General features: G+C 46.8%; 2 protein-coding genes across 2 annotated transcripts in view; both read left to right on the top strand.

Moving 5' to 3' along the window:
• Window positions 1-23,829, top strand: part of Tspear (thrombospondin type laminin G domain and EAR repeats) — a 103,350-nt gene that overhangs the window by 45,425 nt on the left and 34,096 nt on the right. The gene's annotated exons all lie outside the window — the stretch shown is intronic.
• On the top strand, window positions 14,394-15,897 carry LOC124089263 (keratin-associated protein 10-2-like). The gene has a single exon (XM_058577301.1). It carries the CDS (start codon window positions 14,683-14,685, stop codon window positions 15,529-15,531), a length of 849 nt encoding a protein of 282 aa, XP_058433284.1. The 5' UTR covers window positions 14,394-14,682; the 3' UTR covers window positions 15,532-15,897.

The following is a 23,829-nucleotide window of genomic DNA, read 5'->3' as shown; positions in this document are numbered from 1 at the left end:
AATATTTCTTTTAAAAACGATTTTTAAACTCTTTTTTGACACAATATCTTTATTTGTTTATTTTTATGTGGTGCTGGGATCGAACCCAGTGCCTCACGCGTGCGAGGCAACGGCTCTACCACGAGCCACCTCCTCAGCCCCTATGTGGAGTATTTCTTTAAGTATTTTCTGTGGTGCTGACTTAGTGGTCATGAATTCTTTGCATTTCTGCTTATTCTGGAAAGTTTTATTTCTTCTTTGACTTTGAAGGGTACCTTTGCTGGGTACAGCAATCTTGGTGGACAGTTATTTTCTTTCAGGACTTAACACACATCACTTTAAACGCTCGTGGCTTTTGGAGTTTGTGCTGAGCAGTTTGAAGTAATTCTGATTGGGTTGCCTCTGTGACCTGACCTTTCTCTCCTGAGGCTTTAAAAATTCTATTCTTACTGTCGTGTTAAACATTTTAATTAAATGTGTTGTGAAAATGTTCTTTTTAAAACCTTTTCTATTTGGGGTTCTGAATGTTTCCTGTATCTGGATATATCTGGATGTCCATCTCATTTTCAAGGTTTGGAAAATTTTCTATTATTATTTCCCTAAATAGGTTTTCCACTATCTTGTACCTCAGAACCTGCTTCAATTCCAATGATTATTAAATCTAGTCTCCTAGTATTGTCCCAGAGTTCTTGTATATTCTGGTCGATGTTATTTCTTTTCTTTTTTGTGATACCGTCTGAATGTTCAACTCTGGCCACTTGGTCTTCCAGCTCTGAGATTCTGTCTTTAGCGTGCTCTGCACTATTATAAAGATTTCATCTGAACATTTCATTTGGTTTATTGTATCTTTCATTTTGGAGATTCCTGTTTGACTCTTTCTCAATATCTCTTTCTCCCTGTTGAATGTCTCATCCGTATCATGTATTGACGTCCATAATTCATTCAGTTTCTTTCTATATTCTTTTGGAACTCATGGATCATTTTACAATCATTCTTTTGATTCTTCGGCTGATATTTCACCCATTCCTGTATCTGTGGAGTCAGTTGCTGGTGAATTATGTACTTTAGAAGGCATCGTGTTACCTTATTTTTTTATATTACTGTGTTGGGTTTAATCCATCTGTTGGGGTGGATTTGTCTTCCACTCTTATGAGTGTGGGTCTTTCTAAGGAACAGACTTCTCTTGCCAAAGTGTCATGGAGTGATCCAGCCTGAGGCCCCTCCTGGTGTGAACCCACAGCCTTTTTGTAAGTTCTCTCTGCTTTTACTATAGCTATAAATGTCTGAGATGGGACCTGAGGGCCCCTGCTCCCGGCCATTTCTACTTGGGTCATGGTCATGGTTTTGTTTTTAATCTCCCTGTTGTTTGCATCTGAGCTGGAGGCTGAGTGCCACTGATCTGTGCGTGCAGCGCGGTGCTCTGCCTTTGGCTGTGTTAGGTTCAGCGACAGTCTGTACCTTGTGAACTTATAGTGTCCCTGTAGCTTCCCCACACCTCACAGAAAAAAAAAAAAAAACAATAGCAACAACCAAAACAAACAAGAAACAGCATTAAAATAAAGACCCGCCACCTCTGACACCCACAGCACGGATCACCACACCAACAGGAATAGTGAGGTCAGCAGCTGCCAAGAGCAGGAACCATAAATAACCACCAACCAGAGATGGCTTGAAGTAAACAGCAGGCGTCAACTGTGTCATCCACAGCACTAGTAACAAACAGCAGGAGCTACACAACCAAACAGCTCTAAAACATGGCAACAGGAGAGTCATCAAGAGAGGAAAGGTGCCGGGAAGGGTCAGAACACAGTGTGGAACAGCCAACGTGGGCACAGAGCAACAAGGGGACAAGGGGCCAGCGATGTCACAGAGACCGGGGAAACGTGGGAAGACACAGTAAAGGGAGGGGAAACAGAGAACCGGCTGCTAGCACGAGAAGAGAGGGGGAAGGAAAACAACAGAAACCAAAACAAACTAGCGAAACCCTGACCCTTGAAAGACAAGTCAGGGGAAAACGACTGCCTTTTTTAAAAAAAGCTAAAAATGAGAAACAAACAAACAAATATGTGTATGTGTCCACAAACCCATCAGCACAGCAAGAGACAAAAAATAGAAAAAAGATTCTTAATGAAGAAAGACGGAATCGTCTCCACTGAGGCAGTAGAAGAGCCGACCAGAGTGGGTGGTCATGCTGGTGCCCAGTGTCCTTCCTCCCATTCCTTCTTGGGCTATGGCTGGGTTGTTTATTGCCCTGTCCCACACGGGTGAGGGAATGGGTTTCCATTATTTTGGAGAAATAAAAGCTAAGAAAAGTAGTGCAATGGAATAACACAGAACACAGAGAGGTGTTTCAAGTGGGGGCAGAGACGGGCAAGGCTGACCAGACAGGTCCAGCTTCTAACAAAGAAAGCCCGCGTTTGCTCTATTTATATTGGGATACGCCAAAGGCTTTCTATAGCAAGTTCTTCACAACACAGGACAGAGGGGTGGCCGGTGGGCTGCTCAGCTCCCAGCAGGCCACGCCCATCTCTGGTGCTGCCGGGCTGAGGGAGTTCACTTCATATGGGTGACCTTACTCGGTGGGACTGCCGCAGGAAGTTCCCAACGCCCCAGGTCGACCCGTCACTGGCTGCGATGCTGAAGACGGTCCTCACGCACGTCATGGATGGCTTGACCCCTTTAATGTTATGCACACAGCTGAGTAGAGTGGCCTAAACGGAAGCTGGTGAGGTAGCTCTCAGCTCCCTTCTCACCAGAATAGGATAAAATGGGAGGGAAACTGTGAATTGGAGTCTTGTCTACACAAGTATGATCAGTGCACTCTGAGGACAGGGCTTCTGCAGAGTTCTGAGTGGAGTTTCTGGGGCTGGGACTTAGGTCTAATCCGGCCCTGGGGGCTTGGTTGGGTGGTGACTGCTCTGGAGATGTTAGAGCAACACACCCCTAGGGCCTGGAAGCTGCCAAATTCTGTCTGGGGTCTGGAACCCGGGAGCTTCCCAAGAATTCCACTCGTGGGGCCCAGGAGCCAATCCTCCACACCCTCTGCTGCCCATGAGCACAGCCTTCCCAGGCTTAATCCCTGAGTGTGGACACACCCTCCTGACCTGCTTCAGCTGTTCACATAAACTGCTAGACTGAAAGGGAAGCAAGCTGGACTCCCCTCTGACCTTCTGACTTGGATTCCCCTGGGTGCAGTCCTCTCTGTGCCTGTTTCACCAGTGTTCTGCTAGGTGTGCCCTAGGCTGTGTGGAGGCGCTGGCTGGGACCGGACTCTGCAGCAGCAGCGGCAGCATAGCCGCCTCAAGGTGGCGCCACCAGACAGTTGGGAAACCGAGCACTTTTCAGGCACCACTGCACGGTGCAGTCTCTGGCTCAGCTGAGTTCAGGCTGCTTTTCTGACCTCAGGTGTTTCTCTACTACATCTGCCCGTCAGGTTTCTCTCTGTTCTCCCTCCCTCTGGGCTGAGCCAGTGCTGCCACCAGTGCACAGCCGGCTGGGCTCCAGTGGAGTCTTCTTTGTTTAATGCACCCAGCTTTCTGAGTCTCTGAGACATTCTGACTGTCCAATACTGAATTTAGGGAAACCCCTGTTTCACCCCCCTCATCCAGAGCAGGGCTCCACTGCTTGAATCCCGAGCCACGGAGTAACCACGGCCTCCCTCTATTCTGCCATCTGGAGTCAGATTTACCTGAATTGTTATTTCATTCATTGAGTCTCCTTTTTAAGACTTCTTTGGCTTCTTTTCAGAATCTCTCTGTTGAAATGTGCTTCACGTCCTGCATTTTCCCCCTTGGTCCATTCCTTAGATCCTCTCTTAATTCATCCCATTTTAACAATTGATTTTTTAAATCATCTGGGCTGGATTTCTTCCACTTCAGTGTCCATGGACTCAGTCTTGGGGGTCATCGGCTTTGGAGGCCTGTCTCTCGAGCTGCCCGAGGCCTGTGTTTGCACATCTGTGGGGTGGAGGGATCATCAGGGAGCATTTTTCTCTTTCTAGTAAGTCCTGGGACAGGGTGAATCTTAGCTTCCACACACCACCAGAGGGACGCCAGTGCCAGGTCCAACCAGCAGAGAGAGGAGAGGGAGACCACCAGTGGCCATGGGGACGTAAGAGCAATATCAACATGTGCTAAAAGGTGACCCCTGAGCCCCACGACTCCGCTAACCATGGAGAAGAGGGGGCAAACACAGAGCAGGTGGAGAGGAGCATTGACCATGCTACGTGAACTGAGCTGGGGAGGGGGGCAGTAAGGGGAAAAATTCAGAAAGGGGAGGGAATGAAAGAGGGAAGTGCCGCAGTCTGGCTGGGCACAATCAGGAGCCACTTGTCAAAAGAAACTAACTTTATTTTTAGAACCACACACACCAAACAAAACAGCCTCTCAGGAAAAACCCTCAGAGCCTCAACTGCCACCACCGGCTTTCCACAAGCCTCTCTCTCCCACACAAGCTTCTCTCCACCTCCCACAATCCTCCTGCTCTTGAGGCCGATTGGCTGGGTCACGTGGGCGGAGCCAAAAAAGTCCCCCAATGAGCATCTCCGTGGTCTGAAAGGGCAGGGAAACAGCCCAATGAGCATCACCGCAGAGGAGCCAATCAGCTAGATGTTGCTGGGGCCGAGGAGCCAATCATCAGCCGGCAGCTGGAAGTTTGCTGGCAGCTGGAAGTTTGCTGGGGCCCCTTCGGCTGTGGCTCTCAACATCTCCCCCTCTCTGTTTAAACAACAAGCATGTGGCTTAGGGACCTTGTCTGTTAGGCAGTCCAATTCAACATATGGTCCTTACCCGTCATCGGATGAACTGACTTCTAGGCGTCAGCCTCCTGTCTTAGGTTGGTACCACTGCAATTGGATCATACCCGTCACTGACTACCGGTCCAGCATACAGCTATACTTGTGGATAGGCCTTTGCACCAGTGGGGGGGTGAGGTTCTTTGCCTCACCTCTGTTGGCCCCCAAATTTTAGACCATCAATAGGAGAGGAGGATGCAAAATGCCATGACATTAAGCCAATTGAGGGCTCCTTTGAATAATTGTACCACCGGTGACATCATCAGCAAAAATACCCCAACACTACCACAAGTCCTGCACCAACAGATAGTTCACAATGCATACAGGTGAGCTCACAATGTGTCCAGGCAAGTTCTGCAAGCAGTTCAGTGATGGCTATTGTAGAAGCTGTAGATTGGTTTTATCTTTGACTTCACCAGCACTGGGATGAAGATCGGAATTCTGGCAATAATGGCTAAAGAAAAAATTATGTAACATTACAGAAGGCACTAAAAGAAAACAATTTTCTTAACAATTTACATTATCTTTAAGAGAATTATTAAATATAATGAAAAGGAAAGGTGAAAGTAAACAAACAGATCTGTTAACCTTCTTTTTTGTTTACATATTAAAACAATCCTCAACAGTTGTTTACCCAATTTAAATTAAACCATATAAATCACGTGAAAAAAAAATTTTGGATCCATTTTATCATGAGCGCTCATCATATATGATATATGGACATACGTACATTCAAACATATAACACAAAACACAAGTGTGCACACATAATATAATACATACAACACATAACGTTATAGTAAAGGCCTTATAACTTTTTACAGGTGAAATCTCCATTGCAATGTTTAAAAACTCTATAGTCAAAAAATAGAACTGATCAGCAAAACATTAACCTAGGTCTGTATGAGCTCAAAAAACAAAATAGAACTTCATGATATGGCAAAGGGCAATAATAAAATAGATATTGAAAAAAGCATCCTGGTTCTGTTGCAGATGTAAGAATAGCCAAACTGGAGTTTTGGATATCAGTTGTTATGGATTTGAGCCAAATCATCTTCTTTTTGGTCTGTAGAAATCGCTTTAGTTAATCTTTCTGGAATCCAAATCGGCTGCTGTTCTCCCTGTGGAAACACATAAACAGACCCCCGACTCCAGACAATCACTGGGTCAGGACCTTGGTTAATCTCTCTGGAATCCAAATCGGCTGCTGTTCTCCCTGTGGAAACACACAAACAGACCCTCGACTCCAGACAATTACTGGGTCAGGACCTTTCCATTGTCCTGTTAGAATATCCTTCCAAAGTACCTTGGGCTTATGTACATTTTTTGGACACATATGCCTTTCCGCAGCACTAAGTCCTGATGAATCCAAATTTAAAAAGTTTAGAGTAAAAAGGGTTATTTTAAGTTTATCTTTGGGGAATATATACCCCTTCCCAATTCCTTCTTTTTGCTTTAATAAGTACATTTTAATAGTTTGATGAGCTCTTTCAACTATGCCTTGTCCCTGTGGATTGTATGGGATTCCTGTTATATGAGTAATGCCAAATGTTGAGCAAAATTGTTTAAAAGAGGTAGAAGTATAACCAGGGGCATTATCTGTTTTTAACTGTTTTGGAACACCCACAGTGGCAAAATTTTGTAAGCAATGAGCTATAACATCTTTAGTTTTTTCTCCTGCATGAAGGGAGCCCATCAAAAATCCAGAAGAAGTATCAACTGTAACATGCAAATATTTTAATTTTCCAAATTCTGGCAAGTGTGTGACGTCCATCTGCCAAATATGGTTAGGTATCAATCCTCTAGGATTGACTCCAAGATTAACTTGTGGTAAAAAGGTCACACAATTTTGACATTGTTTAATTATTTGTCTAGCTTGTTCCTTAGTTATTTTAAAACGCTTTTGTAAAGTATTAGCATTGACATGGAACTTTTTATGAAAATTTATAGCTTCTTCTAGTGTAGAGAAAATATGTATGTCATGTGTAGTTTTATCTGCTAAATCATTGCCCAAACTAAGGGTTCCAGGCAATCCTGTATGTGCCCTGATATGTCCTATAAAGAATGGATCTTTTCTGTCCCAGATTAGACTTTGTATAGTGGAAAGCAAAGAGAAAACAGTAGAAGAAGGGGAAATCCTACCAGCATCGTCAAGAGATACTATAGCATTAACTACATACTGACTATCAGAAAATAAATTAAATACAGAATCTTTAAACATCACAAAAGCTTGTAAAACTGCATTAAGCTCTACCTTTTGAGCTGATTTTTTGGGTACTAAAAATGTAAAAGTTTGATCAGGGGTAACTACTGCTGCTGTACCATTATTTGACCCATCAGTGAATATATTTGGAGCATTCATGATAGGTGTTTTTCTTGTCATTTTTGGAAAAATTACAGGATGCAATGACCAAAAAGACAATAAAGGATTAGATGGTAAGTGGTTATCAAATGAAACATTAGATTTGCACATGATTATTGCCCAAGTATTTAACTCATTAGCTAACTCATCAATTTGATTCATAGTATATGGAGTAATAATTTTATTGGGAGAAATTCCAAACACTCCCTTTGCTGCTTTTATTCCTTTGAGTATTAATTGTCCTACAGCCTCAGGATACCTAGTAAGAATAGTGTTAGGAGAATAAGATAAATGTATCCATAATAATGGACCTTCTTGCCAAAATACTCCTGTAGGAATATTTTTTGTTGGTAGTACAATAAATAAGAAAGGCAAACTTATATCAATTCTATCCAAATGCATATTTTCCATATATGTTTCAATGATTTTTAATGCCTTTCTTGCTTCAGGCGTTAACATTCGGGGTGAATTTGGATCTGATGGACCTTTTAGGATATCAAATAAAGGTCCCAACTCTCCTGTTGGTATACCTACATAAGGCCTTATCCAATTTATGTCTCCTAATAACTTTTGAAAGTCATTAAGTGATTTGAGTTGATCTACTCGTATTTGAATTTTTGGTGGACGGACCATGGTTGAGGATAATAGAACTCCTAAATAATTAATTGGAAAAGTTAATTGTACTTTATCTATTGCTATCTCTAGATTATAATTTTTTAAAAAGTTTGTAAGTGTGGCATAACATTCTAGCAATGTGTTTTTATCTTTGTGTGCTAATAATACATCATCCATATAGTGAAATATTTGTAGTTCAGGATTTTGATTTCTAAGTGGCTGGATTACTTTGTTAACATAAATTTGACACATAGTTGGGCTGTTAGCCATCCCTTGAGGGAGTACTTTCCATTCATATCTCTGATCAGGACCTTCATGATTCAGTGCAGGGATAGTAAATGCAAAACGTGGACTATCCTCAGGATGAATTGGAATTGAAAAAAAAACAATGTTTAATATCTATAACTAAAACATACCAGGTTTTTGGCAAAGCAGACAACTGAGGAATCCCTGATTGAGCAGGTCCCATAACAACCATCTCATTATTAATGGCTCTTAAATCTTGCAATAATCTCCATTTACCAGATTTCTTTTTGATGACAAAAATGGGAGTATTATGGGGAGATACAGAAGGTTGTATATGTCCTTCTGCTATTTGTTGTTTGACCAGGTCATGGGCTGCTTGTATCTTTTCTTTAGTCAGGGGCCACTGAGGAACCCATACTGGTCTTTCTGATTTCCAAGTAATTTTTATTGTCTCAGTGGCCCTTTCTGAAAATCCAACCCATGTCTGTCTGTTCCTTGATCTATTTGTATTGGTGCTGCTATACCTTGTTCTTGTTTTTCTAATCTTTTTCCTTTCCTAAAACCTTGTCTAGTCATAATAGTGGGTGCATTTTGGTTGATGTTATTTGTTAATGTCACACCTAATTGATCTAGGACATCTCGTCCCCATAAATTTATAGGAAGATGATCCAATACATATGGCTGTATAGTTCCTTCACATCCTTCAGGATCCTTCCAATCTAATACCATTGCACTTCTATGGGGATTAGTCGCCACTCCTAGGCCTCGAAGCGTTTGAGTGGCTTGTTGTAATGGCCAATGTTTTGGCCATTCTTGACGAGAGATGATGCTAAGGTCTGCACCTGTATCCAGTAGCCCATTAAATTCATGTCCTTGAATATTTAGTTTTAGCATGGGGCGAGAATCTAAATTTAAAGAAAGCATAGCCCAATCTACACCTGTGGAGCCTAATCCCTTGGAACCTCTTTCTATAGTACGACTGGAAAATGTATCATGTAGGCTGGGTATTATTAGTAACTGTGCTATTCTATCTCCTGGTGAAATTACTGATATACCCTTTGGAGAACTGGCTATAATTTTTATTTCACCTTCATAATCGGGATCAATTACCCCAGGACTTATCATAAGTCCTTTTAGAGTAGAAGAGCTGCGTCCCAATAATAAGCCTACTGTTCCTTTGGGAAGAGGTCCTTTCACCCCTGTGGGAATGATTTGAACTCCCATCTCTGGAGTTAGTACTGCTCTGGCGGAGGCGCAGATGTCCAACCCTGCGCTCCCTCTGGTTTGTCTGATGAGGGATCTGATGGACAATGTGTCCTGGGCACTACCCTGATGGGATTGCTGGGTCCCTCCAGTGCTCCGTATATTTGTGGTTTTGGGCCCCGGAGCATTGGGCCCTCCTGTCCATTTTTTGGCAATGGAGCCCGATGCCTTTCTCCACGATATCGTGGATAAACACCTGGTCCTTGTTCGTTTTTTGATAATGGAGTACCCTCTATGGTGGTTTGAGAACGGCATTCATTAGCCCAATGTCTCCCCCTACGGCATCGTGGGCAAATACCTGGTATTCTACTCCTTTGATACCTAGTTTTGTTAAACCCTCCTCCAATGGGGCAATTCCTTTTAAAATGTCCTGTTTGTTCACAATTGTAGCATGTTCTTGGCCTGGCATCTAAAGCCTGTTTTACTGCAGCTGCCACAATTTGCCCTTGTTCATTAATGTCTCTGGCATCTAAAGCCTGTTTTACTGCAGCTGCCACGACTTGCTCTTGTTCATTAATGTCTCTACATAATTTAATATATGTGTTTAAATCTTCATGTTTCCATGGTCTAATGATATCTCTGCACCAACGATTCGCTTGCTCATAAGCCAGGTGTTTTAGTAATGGCATTGCTTGTTCTGTATTCCCAAAAACTCTGGTAGCTGTTTGAATAAGCCTATCTACAAATTCAGCATAAGGTTCATTAGCTCCTTGTATTACCTTAGATAATTGACCTTGTAAACCTCCATGTCCTTGTAAAGTCTTCCATGCCTTAATTGCATCTGCAGCAATTTGTGCGTATACGCCAGGATCATATGCAATTTGTTGCTGCTGATCCTCATAAGGTCCCTTTCCTAACAACATATCTAGATTTCTCTGAGGATAACCGGCTGCTGCATTTCGCCTAGCCGTCTCCTTGCAAAATTCCTCATTGGCAACCTTCCATAACAGGTATTGTCCTCCATTTAGCACAGCTTTACACATATTAGCCCAATCTGCTGGCGTCATGTTCAAGTTGTTAATGGATTCGACCATGCTTACAGTGAAGGGTGCTTGAGGACCATAGGTTGTTACAGCCTCTTTTAGCTGCTTCACTGTTTTGAAATTTAAAACTTGGTAAAATCGCTGCCCTCCTGCCTCAAATACAGGGCATGTTAATATTTGAGATCTTGTCTCAGGATCCCAACTATCAACTGCGGGGGTTGGGGGCCTCCCAGCATATGGAGGTGGCCTTGTTAGTTGGACACTTACGTCCTCTGGTGATAGAAAGGTGTTAGTAGCAGTCTCCTGTAGAGGTGGTGCTGTTGGTTGGACACTTACGTCCTCTGGTGATAGAAAGGTGTTAGTAGCAGTCTCCTGTTGTAACTTTCCCCCTGATGGCTTTTTCTGTTTTACACTTTCTTCCTCTGTCTGACTAGCTTGAGAGGCCTTCTCTTTTACTTGAATCTTTTCCTCTGTCTGACTAACTTGAGAGACCTTCTCTTTTACTTGAATCATTATGTCTTCTCCTTCCTCTACCATTGTCTGAACTGAAGGCTTTGGACTAAGCAAACAAGATATGAACATCCACAATGGCAATGTGGCAACTGGCAGAGTCCCTGGGCTTTTCTTTTCTATTCTTTTTAAATCTTCACCATGATGGTTCCATTGTGATATATTTAACAACTCCTCCTTAAAAAGCCATGGGCTACATTTTTGTATTGTATCAACGTATGCCCTGACTGCTCTTGATTTTACTGAGATGCCTCCTTCCTCTAACAATTTACTTAACACTCTTTCAGTTTGTTTTTTGCTAATTTCTGATCCTGTATTTCTACTGTAATACAACCCAACAAGATGACGCCAAACAAAACCGAGACAGAATGAAATAAAAAGGGAACAACAAAAAGTCATTATGGCCTTTCTATCCTCCTGACATGTGCATCCGTCCTTTCTCCCTATCTGTTCCTCAGACGTAAATAGTTTTTCCTCAGATGTGAGCGGTTTTTCTTCCGTCTCATTCATCTCCAGGGACAGGCAACTTAAAACAAAAGTGAAGCAAAATAAAAGAGGAATCTTAAAATGGCTACCCATCCTCTCGCCCTGCCCTCAGGGGCGAGCAGTTTCACTTACCCTCAGTCATTCCCCGTGCGAGCCACCAAATGCCGCAGTCTGGCTGGGCACAATCAGGAGCCACTTGTCAAAAGAAACTAACTTTATTTTTAGAACCACACACGCCAAACAAAACAGCCTCTCAGGAAAAACCCTCAGAGCCTCAACTGCCACCACCGGCTTTCCACAAAAGGGGAAAAATTCAGAAAGGGGAGGGAATGAAAGAGGGAAGAATGAAGGAGGGAGGGGACAGAGGTGGGACGGAGAGAGCAGGGGTCAAGCGAGGACCCGGCGATGGACAAAACGCAGAGCCGGAGCTTGGAAGACGGAACTTGGGAGGGAGCCCTGGCCGTCGGTCTCCACCAAGCAGCTCCCTGACAGCAGCCGCCAGAGGACGGTGCTGGGGCTTCACACACGGAGACGTTTTCTTCTGGGGCTTCAGTTCTGGAACCTTCCAGGCAGGAGGATGTTGTGTGGCTCCACACCTGCTGCTGTTTGACCCAGCCGGCCGCACTGGCTGGGGTGCCTGCTGCGCTCTGCCCGCCTCGCCGACCCCATGTCTGTGAGCCCTGTCCACGCCAGGGCAGAGTCCACCCCCAAACTGGTGGCCCAGTAGGAGTGCTGCTTGGCCGGGCTGGTGGGCCCGTCCTCTCACCCAGGGACCCACCCGGGATGGGCTGCAGCCTCCTGAGAGCCTCAGTCCAGGGCAGGAGAGGCACACGGGACCGTCAGTCTGTCCTGAAGACCCTCCCGACCTGGGGAGCTGTGCAGGGACACAGTAGGACACCCCACAGGACCTGTGTCCTGGGCTCCTCCTGATGTCTAAGGCGCTCTGCATGAGCTGGAAGTGGACAGCGGTTCCTGTCCAGCCTATATCAGGCGCCCAGGAGACACCAGCACCATAGTCAAGGGCCCAGGCTGCGTGTCCCCCCTAAGGGGTCCAGTCGGGGGTCCTCCTCCCACTCCTGTCCCTGGTCAAGCTGAAGTCCTCCCAGGGGCCTGAGAGAAGGAAGTGAGGCCAGCACCACTGGGCCCAGGGCGAGGCCGTGCCCAGGGAAGCCAGGGCCCACTAGAAGGCCGGAGCCCGCGGTGAGCCGTGAGGGCCGCAGGCTCAGAACAGCCAGGACGCATCCTGTTCCCGCAAGTCGGCGACCGACAGGTGGGACGGGAGCTCTTGATCAGGAGTCCTGCGCACAGTGGGACAAAACGTGGCCGTGGAGGAGGAAGTCTGAAGGGACCTGTGCCCAACGAGGACGAGGAGGTCCCCGAGGGGGAACCCGACCAGGACGGTGAAGGGCACGTGCCCGCGTCCAGGGGCGGCGCCCAGCCTTGCTGTGGCCCTCCACCTGTGGCCCTCCAGGCCCCGCCGAGTTTGGGCTCAGACCAGGAAGCTGATTCGGACCTTTATGTGGGAATGGAACTGCACTAAAACACAAAGTAGAAAAAAAGAATCACAAAGTAGAGGTCTCGGGGGTCACGACCGGGAAGGGAGAGACCCGCAGGGCACACCCCAGGAGGCCTCCTGCTGTGTGACAACAGGGCGAAGCGAGGCACCCAGAGAGGGGAGTCTGTGGTCTTGGGCACCCTCAGCTGAGGAGCCGACCTGTGAGGAGAGCAGCCGGGTTCACTGACGTCCCTCACCTCCAGACGCACTGTGGACGGACAGAAGACAAGGCACAGACCCACACACGCCTACCCAAGGACAGACGGAACCTTGGAAGTGCGATGTCAGGAACAGCCGGTGACCAGAGGCCTGGAGACTCCGAGGGATATTTCACGGGGCCAAGGCAGGGCGGCAGAGGACATGGGACCTTCGCACAGCGCAGCCACTAGGGGAGGCGGCCAAACCACAGGGAGCGTGTGACCCGAGTGCTGGCGGGACACGGAGGAGCAGGGCTCTGCAGATGTCCAGAGCTGCAGCCTCTGGGAACAGTGGCCAGTGAGCACAGTGAACATGCTGCGGCCACCCCACGTCACCGGCACTGCGACCCAGCTCTGCAGCAGGGCCCAGCACTCAGCGCAAGGCCACGGCCTCCTGCCCCCCGAAGGCCCTGAGCAGGGGTCCCAGCAACTCCTTGCCCAGGTGTTCCAGCGTGGACGCCAGGAGCCCTGGGCACAGTCCTCACCAACGGGACACCATCGAAATGCCCTTCAGCCACGGAGGGCCAGCGGGACGACCCCCCACTGCAGAACTGGAGCCCGGGAAAGAAGCTGCTCGTGACCCCGGCTCAGCTGCGCAGAAGGGCAGACCCAAGGCCCCGTGTGGGCGGCATTCAGTGGGCCACATGCTGAACTCCAGTCCGGCCACACTCCGGGAAAGACGCAGAAGGGGCCTGTCCACAGAGGGCGACGGGAAGCCCTGGGGTGGTGGACAGCCTCTGACTGGCCCTGTGGTGGCAGATCCAGGACTCTGCCCGTCAGAACCCAGAACCCCACACCACCAACATGGGCTGGGGGCGCTGAGGGACAGCAAGGCGGGGGGCCAGCCCAGGGCCATCCCCGGGTTCCTGGCTCTTCCTGTGGTCTGCACCCACATTCCCTGGGACTCCTCCTGTCTGCACCCCCGGCCTTCATGGTGTGCTCTCTGAAGGGTGGTGGTCCCCTGGACTCTGGTCACTTCCCCTCTGGCACTGGGCTGGGTGCTGTTGGCACCCAGATCTGAGCAGAGATGAAGCTCTAGGGCCCCCTTGTGGCCTCTGTGACACCAGCCTGTCCAGGCCTGCAGTGCCCTCCAGCTCGTCCACTGTGAGGCCCGGCTTCCAAACCCCAAGGTGTGGGTCCAGCTCCGCGATGTCTTCTCGCCTCCTCCACGCTCTTCCCTGAAGCCTGTCTCCTGGAGGACTCTGTCTCCCTCGGGTCCCAGTCTCTGCCGTGCCCTGATGGGTCACTCGTGCCCATCCCCGCTTCCGTGCCCTGGACTCTACTCGGCCTTGTGTGGCAGTGACTCCACTGCTGCCCGGCTCCCTGGGCCTCACATGCCCAAGTCCAGTTCCTGAGGCCAGGGTAGGCTCTGGACCTCCCTCCCGCCATCCCCTGGGTGGAGTACCCTGCACACTGGCAGGCCCCAGGGTCCTTGTTCCTGAGATTTGTTTAGAGGACCAAGGACACGGCCATGGACCACTGCTCCATCATGACCACACCTGTCACAGGCTGAGCAGCTCCTGTGTAAACAAACGCGTTGATGAGGCTCCCAGGGCCGCCCAACACCAACCAGGAAGAGGAGCTCCTGGAGCCCAGTGGACAACACACGCCTGGCCCATATAAAGGCCCCACAGCCCAGAGCTCCCCACACTCACCCACACACTCACCCACACACCCTCCTCCAGCACACCCACCATGGCCGCCTCCACCACGTCCGTCTGCTCCAGCTCTTGCCCCGAGTCCTCCTGGCAGGTGGACGACTGCCCAGAGAGCTGCTGCCAGCCCCCCTGCTGCGCCCCCAGCTGCTGCCAGCCCAGCTGCTGTGCCCCAGCCCCCTGCCCGACCCTCCTCTGTACCCCAGTGAGCTGTGTGTCCAGACCCTGCTGCCAATCAGTCTGCACCAGCTCCTGCACCCCCTCCTGCTGCCAGCAGTCTAGCTGCCAGTCTGATTGCTCCAGCTGCTCCCCCTGCCAGCCAACCTGCTGTGTGTCCCTCTGCTGCAAGCCCGTGTGCTGTGTGCCCATCTGCTCTGGAGCCTCCTCCTCCTGCTGCCAGCAGTCTAGCTGCCAGTCTGACTGCTGCAGCTCCTCCCCCTGTCAGCCATCCTGCTGTGTGTCCCTCTGCTGCAAGCCCGTGTGCTGCAAGCCCGTGTGCTGTGTGCCCGTCTGCTCTGGAGCCTCCTCCTCCTGCTGCCAGCAGTCTAGCTGCCAGTCTGACTGCTGCAGCTCCTCCCCCTGCCAGCCGTCCTGCTGCGTGCCCGTCTGCTGCAAGCCCGTCTGCTGCTACAGACCCTCCTCCTGCGTGTCCCTGCTCTGCCGCCCCGTGTGCAGGCCCGCCTGCTGCGTGCCCGCCTCCTCCTGCTGTGCCTCCTCCTGCCAGCCCAGCTGCTGCCGCCCGGCCTCCTGCGTGTCCCTGCTCTGCCGCCCCACCTGCTCCCGCCCGGCCTGCTGTGGTGTCTCCTTGGGCCAGAGGTCCTGCTGCCGACCGGCCATGTCCCCAGGCCAGTGGGCTCAGGTCCCTCCTCCCCACCCCCGGGTGTCCTGACCCCAGCCTGCAGGAGCTCACACAGAAGGACCAGCTCCTGCCCTTCCTCCCCCGACCAGCCCAAGTCTGAGGCCTCAGCCCTCCCTGGCTGCTCTCCGGCCCCACCCATGGGAGAGCTGGCTGCTGCACCCCACTTCCTGCTCCAGGCCACCACCCTCCCCAGTCGGGACTGGGTCCTCCTGACCCTGCTCTTGTCCCCAGAAGTGCCACTCTCTGAACATCAATAAAGCCTGTGCCCCACACTCTCTCTGCACTGATGGACACTGCAGGGGAGGGGCAGGGTGGGGACTGGTTCTGAAGAGGGGTGGCCGTCCCTTTGACCTGTCTGGCCCCTGGAGGACGGGCTCAGGGCCAGCCTGGATATCTGCAGACTCAGAACTCCCCGGGGGACAAGCAGCAATGTGGGGGTGTTTTCCAGAACATGCAAAGGCGGATCGACCATCAGCTGGCCTCTGGGCAAAGGAGGTCGTCTGTGAAACAGTCGGCGCCCTGAGAAGCCTTGAGCAAAGCTGGATGGGGCCCTTCAGGGATGAAGGGTTTTGAAAGACCCCCCAATGTTCTGGGCATCTAGGAGGCCCTAGGCCCACCCACAGAGGGGCACATGCTCAGGGAGACCTGGGCAGCTCTCGCAGTCCCCTGGAGCTGACCCAGCTCTGATCAAGCAGGACGTGGAGGAGATGGCCCAGCAAACCGCCCAGGCTGGCCCAGGCACCCAGCACAGGGCACAGCCAGCTGCAGAGCGGGGGGGGGGGCATCTGTTGACTCCACTGTCCCAGGAGCTCAGGTCACTCTCTGGACACTAACTCAGTGGAACCGTGGCCCAGCTGAGGAAGAATGCAGTCATGACAATGCTACTTCAGAAAATGGTCACAACAACCCTCTGCAAGCCCCAAACCAGCAGCCACAAACTGCACAGGAGGGAATCTGATGTCCGGGACTTTCCCATTTTAATATTCACGGAACAGCTTTCAGCGAAAGTCATGGGGCAGGTCAGGGAGCAGGACCTGTCACAGAGAAGTAAAAACCAGGAGAGAAACTGTCCCTGAGGAGACGCAGAAATGGTGCTTTTAAAGTAAGGCTCTGAACGCAACGAAAACCACCCTGAGGTCCCACCTCCCTCCAGGCAGAATGGCCGTCATCCAGAGCAGAGGCAATAGTGAGTGCTGGTGAGGGTGGGGAAAGGCCCCACTGCTGGTGGGACTGATGGTGGTGCGACCCCTCTGCAGAGCAGAATGCAGACGCCTCAGAAAACCAGGAATGGGGCCACCATTTGACCCAGGGTCCACTCCTAGGTTGATACCCCAAGGACTTAAATCAGCACACTGCAGTGACGCAGCCACATCAGGGTTTACAGCAGCTCAACTCACAACAGCTGAGCTACGGAACCAGCCAGGTGCCCTGCAACAGGTGGATGGCTAAAGAAACATGGGGCACATGCACAATGGAGACTCAGCCTTAGGAAAGAATGAAATTATGGCATTTGGTGGAGAGCAACTGGAGACTATCACACTAAGTGAAATAAACCAATCCCCAAAGCCAAAGGCCAAATGTCCTCTCTGATGCATGGAAGGTGACTCACAGTAGGAGCTGGGGGGAGGAGTGGAGGGTCCCTGGGTTGGATGGGGGAGGGGGAGGGAGGAGGGGTGGGAACAGGAAAGACAGGAGAAAGAAGGGGACATAACTTTCCTGTGTTCATGGATGAGTGCGTGGGCAGTCTAACTCCACGTGAGGTACCACCACAAAATGGGAAGTCACGCATCATCACGTATGTGCGCTATGTCCAAATACAGTCTACTCATGTATAACCCAAAGTATTTACAAAGCAGAAAAGTTATAAATAGTCTCTAAAAAATAAAGTAAGTCCCTTAAACATACTCAGGAAACTGAAATCTAACTATGGACACAGAAGTGAAAGAATCCAGGAGAATGATGTTCCACCCAATATAGAGAATGTCAATAAAGACAGAGGGAGGGAGGGAGAGGGAGAGGGAGAGGGAGGGAGGGGGGGAGGGAGAGGGAGAGGGAGAGGGAGGGAGGGAGAGGGGGAGGGAGAGAGAGGGAGGGAGAGGGAGAGAGGGGTTGATTTTAAAATAAATAAAATAGAATTTCTGAAATTGAGGAGAACAACAAATGAAATGAGAAATTTACTCTAGGGTTTGGACATATGAGGAATTAGTGACCATGAAGTCAGGTTTATCAAGATATTCTCACCTAAAGGACAGAACTTATAAGTGAATAAATCTTAGGAGACTTGTTGGCCCGTCACGCATACCACACACATAACCAGAGTCCCAGCAGGAGAGGAGAGTGGGAAAGGGCAGACACTTTTGAAGAAATAACGCCCCAAACGTCCCATTTTAATGAAACACCTGAATCTACACTTTTAAGAAGCTCAGGAACTCCATACAGAATAAACTCAGAGACCCACGTGGAGACGCATTATAATCCAACTGCAGCGTCAGAAACAGACTCTTTAATGCAGCAAAGAGAAGGTTACGTGCTGCTTGTCACAGGACATGGAGGCCACAGGCAGAGGCCCGCCCATTGGCAGGGCTGGGCAGGGGAGCACTACGGTACCAAGGGGAGGTCTGCCGCAGTCTGGCTGGGCACAACTCAGGAGCCACTTGTCAAAAGAAACGATCTTTATTTTTAGAACCACACACCAAACCACCCAGCTCCTCAGGAAAACCCTCAGAGCCCAACTGCCACCACTGTCTTCCCACAAGCCTCTCAATCCCCCCACTCCTCCTGCTCTTGAGGACGATTGGCTGGGTCACATGGGTGGAGCAAAAAAATCCCCCAATGAGCAGCTCCATGGTCTGAAAGGGCAGGGAATCAGCCCAATGAGCCTCACCACAGAGGAGCCAATCAATTGGCAGCTGGAAGTTTGCTGGGGCCCATTGGGCTGTGGCTCTCAACATCTCCCCCTCTCTGTTTAAACAACAAGCATGTGGCTTAGGGACTTTGCCAGTCTTAGGTTGTCCAATAGTACATACGGTCCTTACCCGTCATCGGATGAGCTGACCTCAAGGCATCAGCCTCCTGTCTTAGGTTGGTACCATTGCAATTGGATCTTACCTGTCACTGACTACCGGTCCAGTATACAGCCACACCTGTGGAGAGGTCTTTGTACCAGCGGGGGGGTGAGGTTCTTTGCCTCACCTCTGTTCGCCCCCAAATTTTAGCTGGACGATCATGACAAGCAGAAGGGAGGAAGATACACCAAGCCAACTGATGGCTCCTTTTGGAAAAATAGTACCACCGATGACATCATCAGCAAAAATACCCCAACACTACCACAAGTTGCTGCACCAACAGATAGTTCACAATGCATACAGGTGAGCTCACAATGTGTCCAGGCAAGTTCTGCAAGCAGTTCAGTGATGGCTATTGTAGAAGCTGTAGATTGGTTTTATCTTTGACTTCACCAGCACTGGGATGAAGATCGGAATTCTGGCAATAATGGCTAAAGAAAAAATTATGTAACATTACAGAAGGCATTAAAAGAAAACAATTTTCTTAACAATTTACATAATCTTTAAGAGAATTATTAATATAATGAAAAGGAAAGGTGAAAGTAAACAAACAGATCTGTTAACCTTCTTTTTTGTTTACATATTAAAACAATCCTCACCAGTTGTTTACCCAATTTAAATTAAACCATATAAATCACATGAAAAAAAAATATTTGGATCCATTTTATCATGAGCGCTGATCATATATGATATATGGACATACATACATTCAAACATATAACACAAAACACAAGTGTGCACACATAATATAATACATACAACACATAACGTTATAGTAAAGGCCTTATAACTTTTTACAGGTGAAATCTCCATTGCAATGTTTAAAAACTCTATAGTCAAAAAATAGAACTGATCAGCAAAACATTAACCTAGGTCTGTATGAGCTCAAAAAACAAAATAGAACTTCATGATATGGCAAAGGGCAATAATAAAATAGATATTGAAAAAAGCATCCTGGTTCTGTTGCAGATGTAAGAATAGCCAAACTGGAGTTTTGGATATCAGTTGTTATGGATTTGAGCCAAATCATCTTCTTTTTGGTCTGTAGAAATCGCTTTAGTTAATCTTTCTGGAATCCAAATCGGCTGCTGTTCTCCCTGTGGAAACACATAAACAGACCCCCGACTCCAGACAATCACTGGGTCAGGACCTTGGTTAATCTCTCTGGAATCCAAATCGGCTGCTGTTCTCCCTGTGGAAACACACAAACAGACCCCCGACTCCAGACAATCACTGGGTCAGGACCTTTCCATTGTACTGTTAGAATATCCTTCCAAAGTACCTTGGGCTTATGTACATTTTTTGGACACATATGCCTTTCTGCAGCACTAAGTCCTGATGAATCCAAATTTAAAAAGTTTAGAGTAAAAAGGGTTATTTTAAGTTTATCTTTGGGGAATATATACCCCTTCCCAATTCCCTCTTTTTGCTTTAATAAGTACATTTTAATAGTTTGATGAGCTCTTTCAACTATGCCTTGTCCCTGTGGATTGTATGGGATTCCTGTTATATGAGTAATGCCAAATGTTGAGCAAAATTGTTTAAAAGAGGTAGAAGTATAACCAGGGGCATTATCTGTTTTTAACTGTTTTGGAATACCCACAGTGGCAAAATTTTGTAAGCAATGAGCTATAACATCTTTAGTTTTTTCTCCGGCATGAAGGGAGCCCATCAAAAATCCAGAAGAAGTATCAACTGTAACATGCAAATATTTTAATTTTCCAAATTCTGGCAAGTGTGTGACGTCCATCTGCCAAATATGGTTAGGTATCAATCCTCTAGGATTGACTCCAAGATTAACTTGTGGTAAAAAGGTCACACAATTTTGACATTGTTTTATTATTTGTCTAGCTTGTTCCTTAGTTATTTTAAAACGCTTTTGTAAAGTATTAGCATTGACATGGAACTTTTTATGAAAATTTATAGCTTCTTCTAGTGTAGAGAAAATATGTATGTCATGTGTAGTTTTATCTGCTAAATCATTGCCCAAACTAAGGGCTCCAGGCAATCCTGTATGTGCCATGATATGTCCTATAAAGAATGGATCTTTTCTGTCCCAGATTAGACTTTGTATAGTGGAAAGCAAAGAGAAAATAGTAGAAGAAGGGGAAATCCTACCAGCATCTTCAAGAGATACTATAGCATTAACTACATACTGACTATCAGAAAATAAATTAAATACAGAATCTTTAAACATCACAAAAGCTTGTAATACTGCATTAAGCTCTACCTTTTGAGCTGATTGTTTGGGTACTAAAAATGTATGTTTGACCAGGGGTAACTACTGCTTCTGTACCATTATTTGACCATCAGTGAATATATTTGGAGCATTCATGATAGGTGTTTTTCTTGTCATTTGTGGAAAAATTGAACTTTTTTCATGTGCAAATCTAATTTTGAAACATTAGATTTGCACATGATTATTGCCCAAGTATTTAACTCATTAGCTAACTCATCAATTTGATTCATAGTATATGGAGTAATAATTTTATTGGAAGAAATTCCAAACACTCCCTTTGCTGCTTTTATTCCTTTGAGTATTAATTGTCCTACAGCCTCAGGATACCTAGTAAGAATAGTGTTAGGAGAATAAGATAAATGTATCCATAATAATGGACCTTCTTGCCAAAATACTCCTGTAGGAATATTTTTTGTTGGTAGTACAATAAATAAGAAAGGCAAACTTATATCAATTCTATCCAAATGCATATTTTCCATATATGTTTCAATGATTTTTAATGCCTTTCTTGCTTCAGGCGTTAACATTTGGGGTGAATTTGGATCTGATGGACCTTTTAGGATATCAAATAAAGGTCCCAACTCTCCTGTTGGTATACCTACATAAGGCCTTATCCAATTTATGTCTCCTAATAACTTTTGAAAGTCATTAAGTGATTTGAGTTGATCTACTCGTATTTGAATTTTTGGTGGACGGACCATGGTCGAGGATAATAGAACTCCTAAATAATTAATTGGAAAATTTAATTGTACTTTATCTATTGCTATCTCTAGATTATAATTTTTTAAAAAGTTTGTAAGTGTGGCATAACATTCTAGCAATGTGTTTTTATCTTTGTGTGCTAATAATACATCATCCATATAGTGAAATATTTGTAGTTCAGGATTTTGATTTCTAAGTGGCTGGATTACTTTGTTAACATAAATTTGACACATAGTTGGGCTGTTAGCCATCCCTTGAGGGAGTACTTTCCATTCATATCTCTGATCAGGACCTTCATGATTCAGTGCAGGGATAGTAAATGCAAAACGTGGACTATCCTCAGGATGAATTGGAATTGAAAAAAAACAATGTTTAATATCTATAACTAAAACATACCAGGTTTTTGGCAAAGCAGACAACTGAGGAATCCCTGATTGAGCAGGTCCCATAATAACCATCTCATTATTAATGGCTCTTAAATCTTGCAATAATCTCCATTTACCAGATTTCTTTTTGATGACAAAAATGGGAGTATTATGGGGAGATACAGAAGGTTGTATATGTCCTTCTGCTATTTGTTGTTTGACCAGGTCATGGGCTGCTTGTATCTTTTCTTTAGTCAGGGGCCACTGAGGAACCCATACTGGTCTTTCTGATTTCCAAGTAATTTTTATTGTCTCAGTGGCCCTTTCTGAAAATCCAACCCATGTCTGTCTGTTCCTTGATCTATTTGTATTGGTGCTGCTATACCTTGTTCTTGTTTTTCTAATCTTTTTCCTTTCCTAAAACCTTGTCTAGTCATAATAGTGGGTGCATTTTGGTTGATGTTATTTGTTAATGTCAAACCTAATTGATCTAGGACATCTCGTCCCCATAAATTTACGGGAAGATGATCCAATACATATGGCTGTATAGTTCCTTCACATCCTTCAGGATCCTTCCAATCTAATACCATTGCACTTCTATGGGGATTAGTTGCTACTCCTAGGCCTCGAAGCGTTTGAGTGGCTTGTTGTAATGGCCAATGTTTTGGCCATTCTTGACGAGAGATGATGCTAAGGTCTGCAACTGTATCCAGTAGTCCATTAAATTCATGTCCTTGAATATTTAGTTTTAGCATGGGGAGAGAATCTAAATTTAAAGAAAGCATAGCCCAATCTACACCTGTGGAGCCTAATCCCTTGGAACCTCTTTCTACAGTACGACTGGAAAATTTATCATGTAGGCTGGGTATTATTAGTAACTGTGCTATTCTATCTCCTGGTGAAATTACTGATATACCCTTTGGAGAACTGGCTATAATTTTTATTTCACCTTCATAATCGGGATCAATTACGCCAGGACTTATCATAAGTCCTTTTAGAGTAGAAGAGCTGCGTCCCAATAATAAGCCTACTGTTCCTTTGGGAAGAGGTCCTTTCACCCCTGTGGGAATGATTTGAACTCCCATCTCTGGAGTTAGTACTGCTCTGGCAGAGGCGCAGATGTCCAACCCTGCGCTCCCTCTGGTTTGTCTGATGAGGGATCTGATGGACAATGTGTCCTGGGCACTACCCTGATGGGGTTGCTGGGTTCCTCCAGTGCTCCGTATATTTGTGGTTTTGGGCCCCGGAGCATTGGGCCCCCCTGTCCATTTTTTGGCAATGGAGCCCGATGCCTTTCTCCACGATATCGTGGATAAACACCTGGTCCTTGTTCGTTTTTTGATAATGGAGTACCCTCTATGGTGGTTTGAGAACGGCATTCATTAGCCCAATGTCTCCCTCTACGGCATCGTGGGCAAATACCTGGTATTCTACTCCTTTGATACCTAGTTTTGTTAAACCCTCCTCCAGTGGGGCAATTCCTTTTAAAATGTCCTGTTTGTTCACAATTGTAGCATGTTCTTGGCCTGGCATCTAAAGACTGTTTTACTGCAGCTGCCACAATTTGCCCTTGTTCATTAATGTCTCTGGCATCTAAAGCCTGTTTTACTGCAGCTGCCACGACTTGCTCTTGTTCATTAATGTCTCTACATAATTTAATATATGTGTTTAAATCTTCATGTTTCCATGGTCTAATGATATCTCTGCACCAACGATTCGCTTGCTCATAAGCCAGGTGTTTTAGTAATGGCATTGCTTGTTCTGTATTCCCAAAAACTCTGGTAGCTGTTTGAATAAGCCTATCTACAAATTCAGCATAAGGTTCATTAGCTCCTTGTATTACCTTAGATAATTGACCTTGTAAACCTCCATGTCCTTGTAAAGTCTTCCATGCCTTAATTGCATCTACAGCAATTTGTGCATATACACCAGGATCATATGCAATTTGTTGCTGCTG

Source organism: Marmota monax, unplaced genomic scaffold (assembly GCF_021218885.2).
Source record: "Marmota monax isolate L192 unplaced genomic scaffold, Marmota_monax_Labrador192_F-V1.1 WCK01_AAM20220418_F8-fsc00125, whole genome shotgun sequence".
Classification (NCBI taxonomy): Eukaryota; Metazoa; Chordata; class Mammalia; order Rodentia; family Sciuridae; genus Marmota; species Marmota monax.
This window is presented reverse-complemented; position numbering and strand designations above follow the sequence as displayed.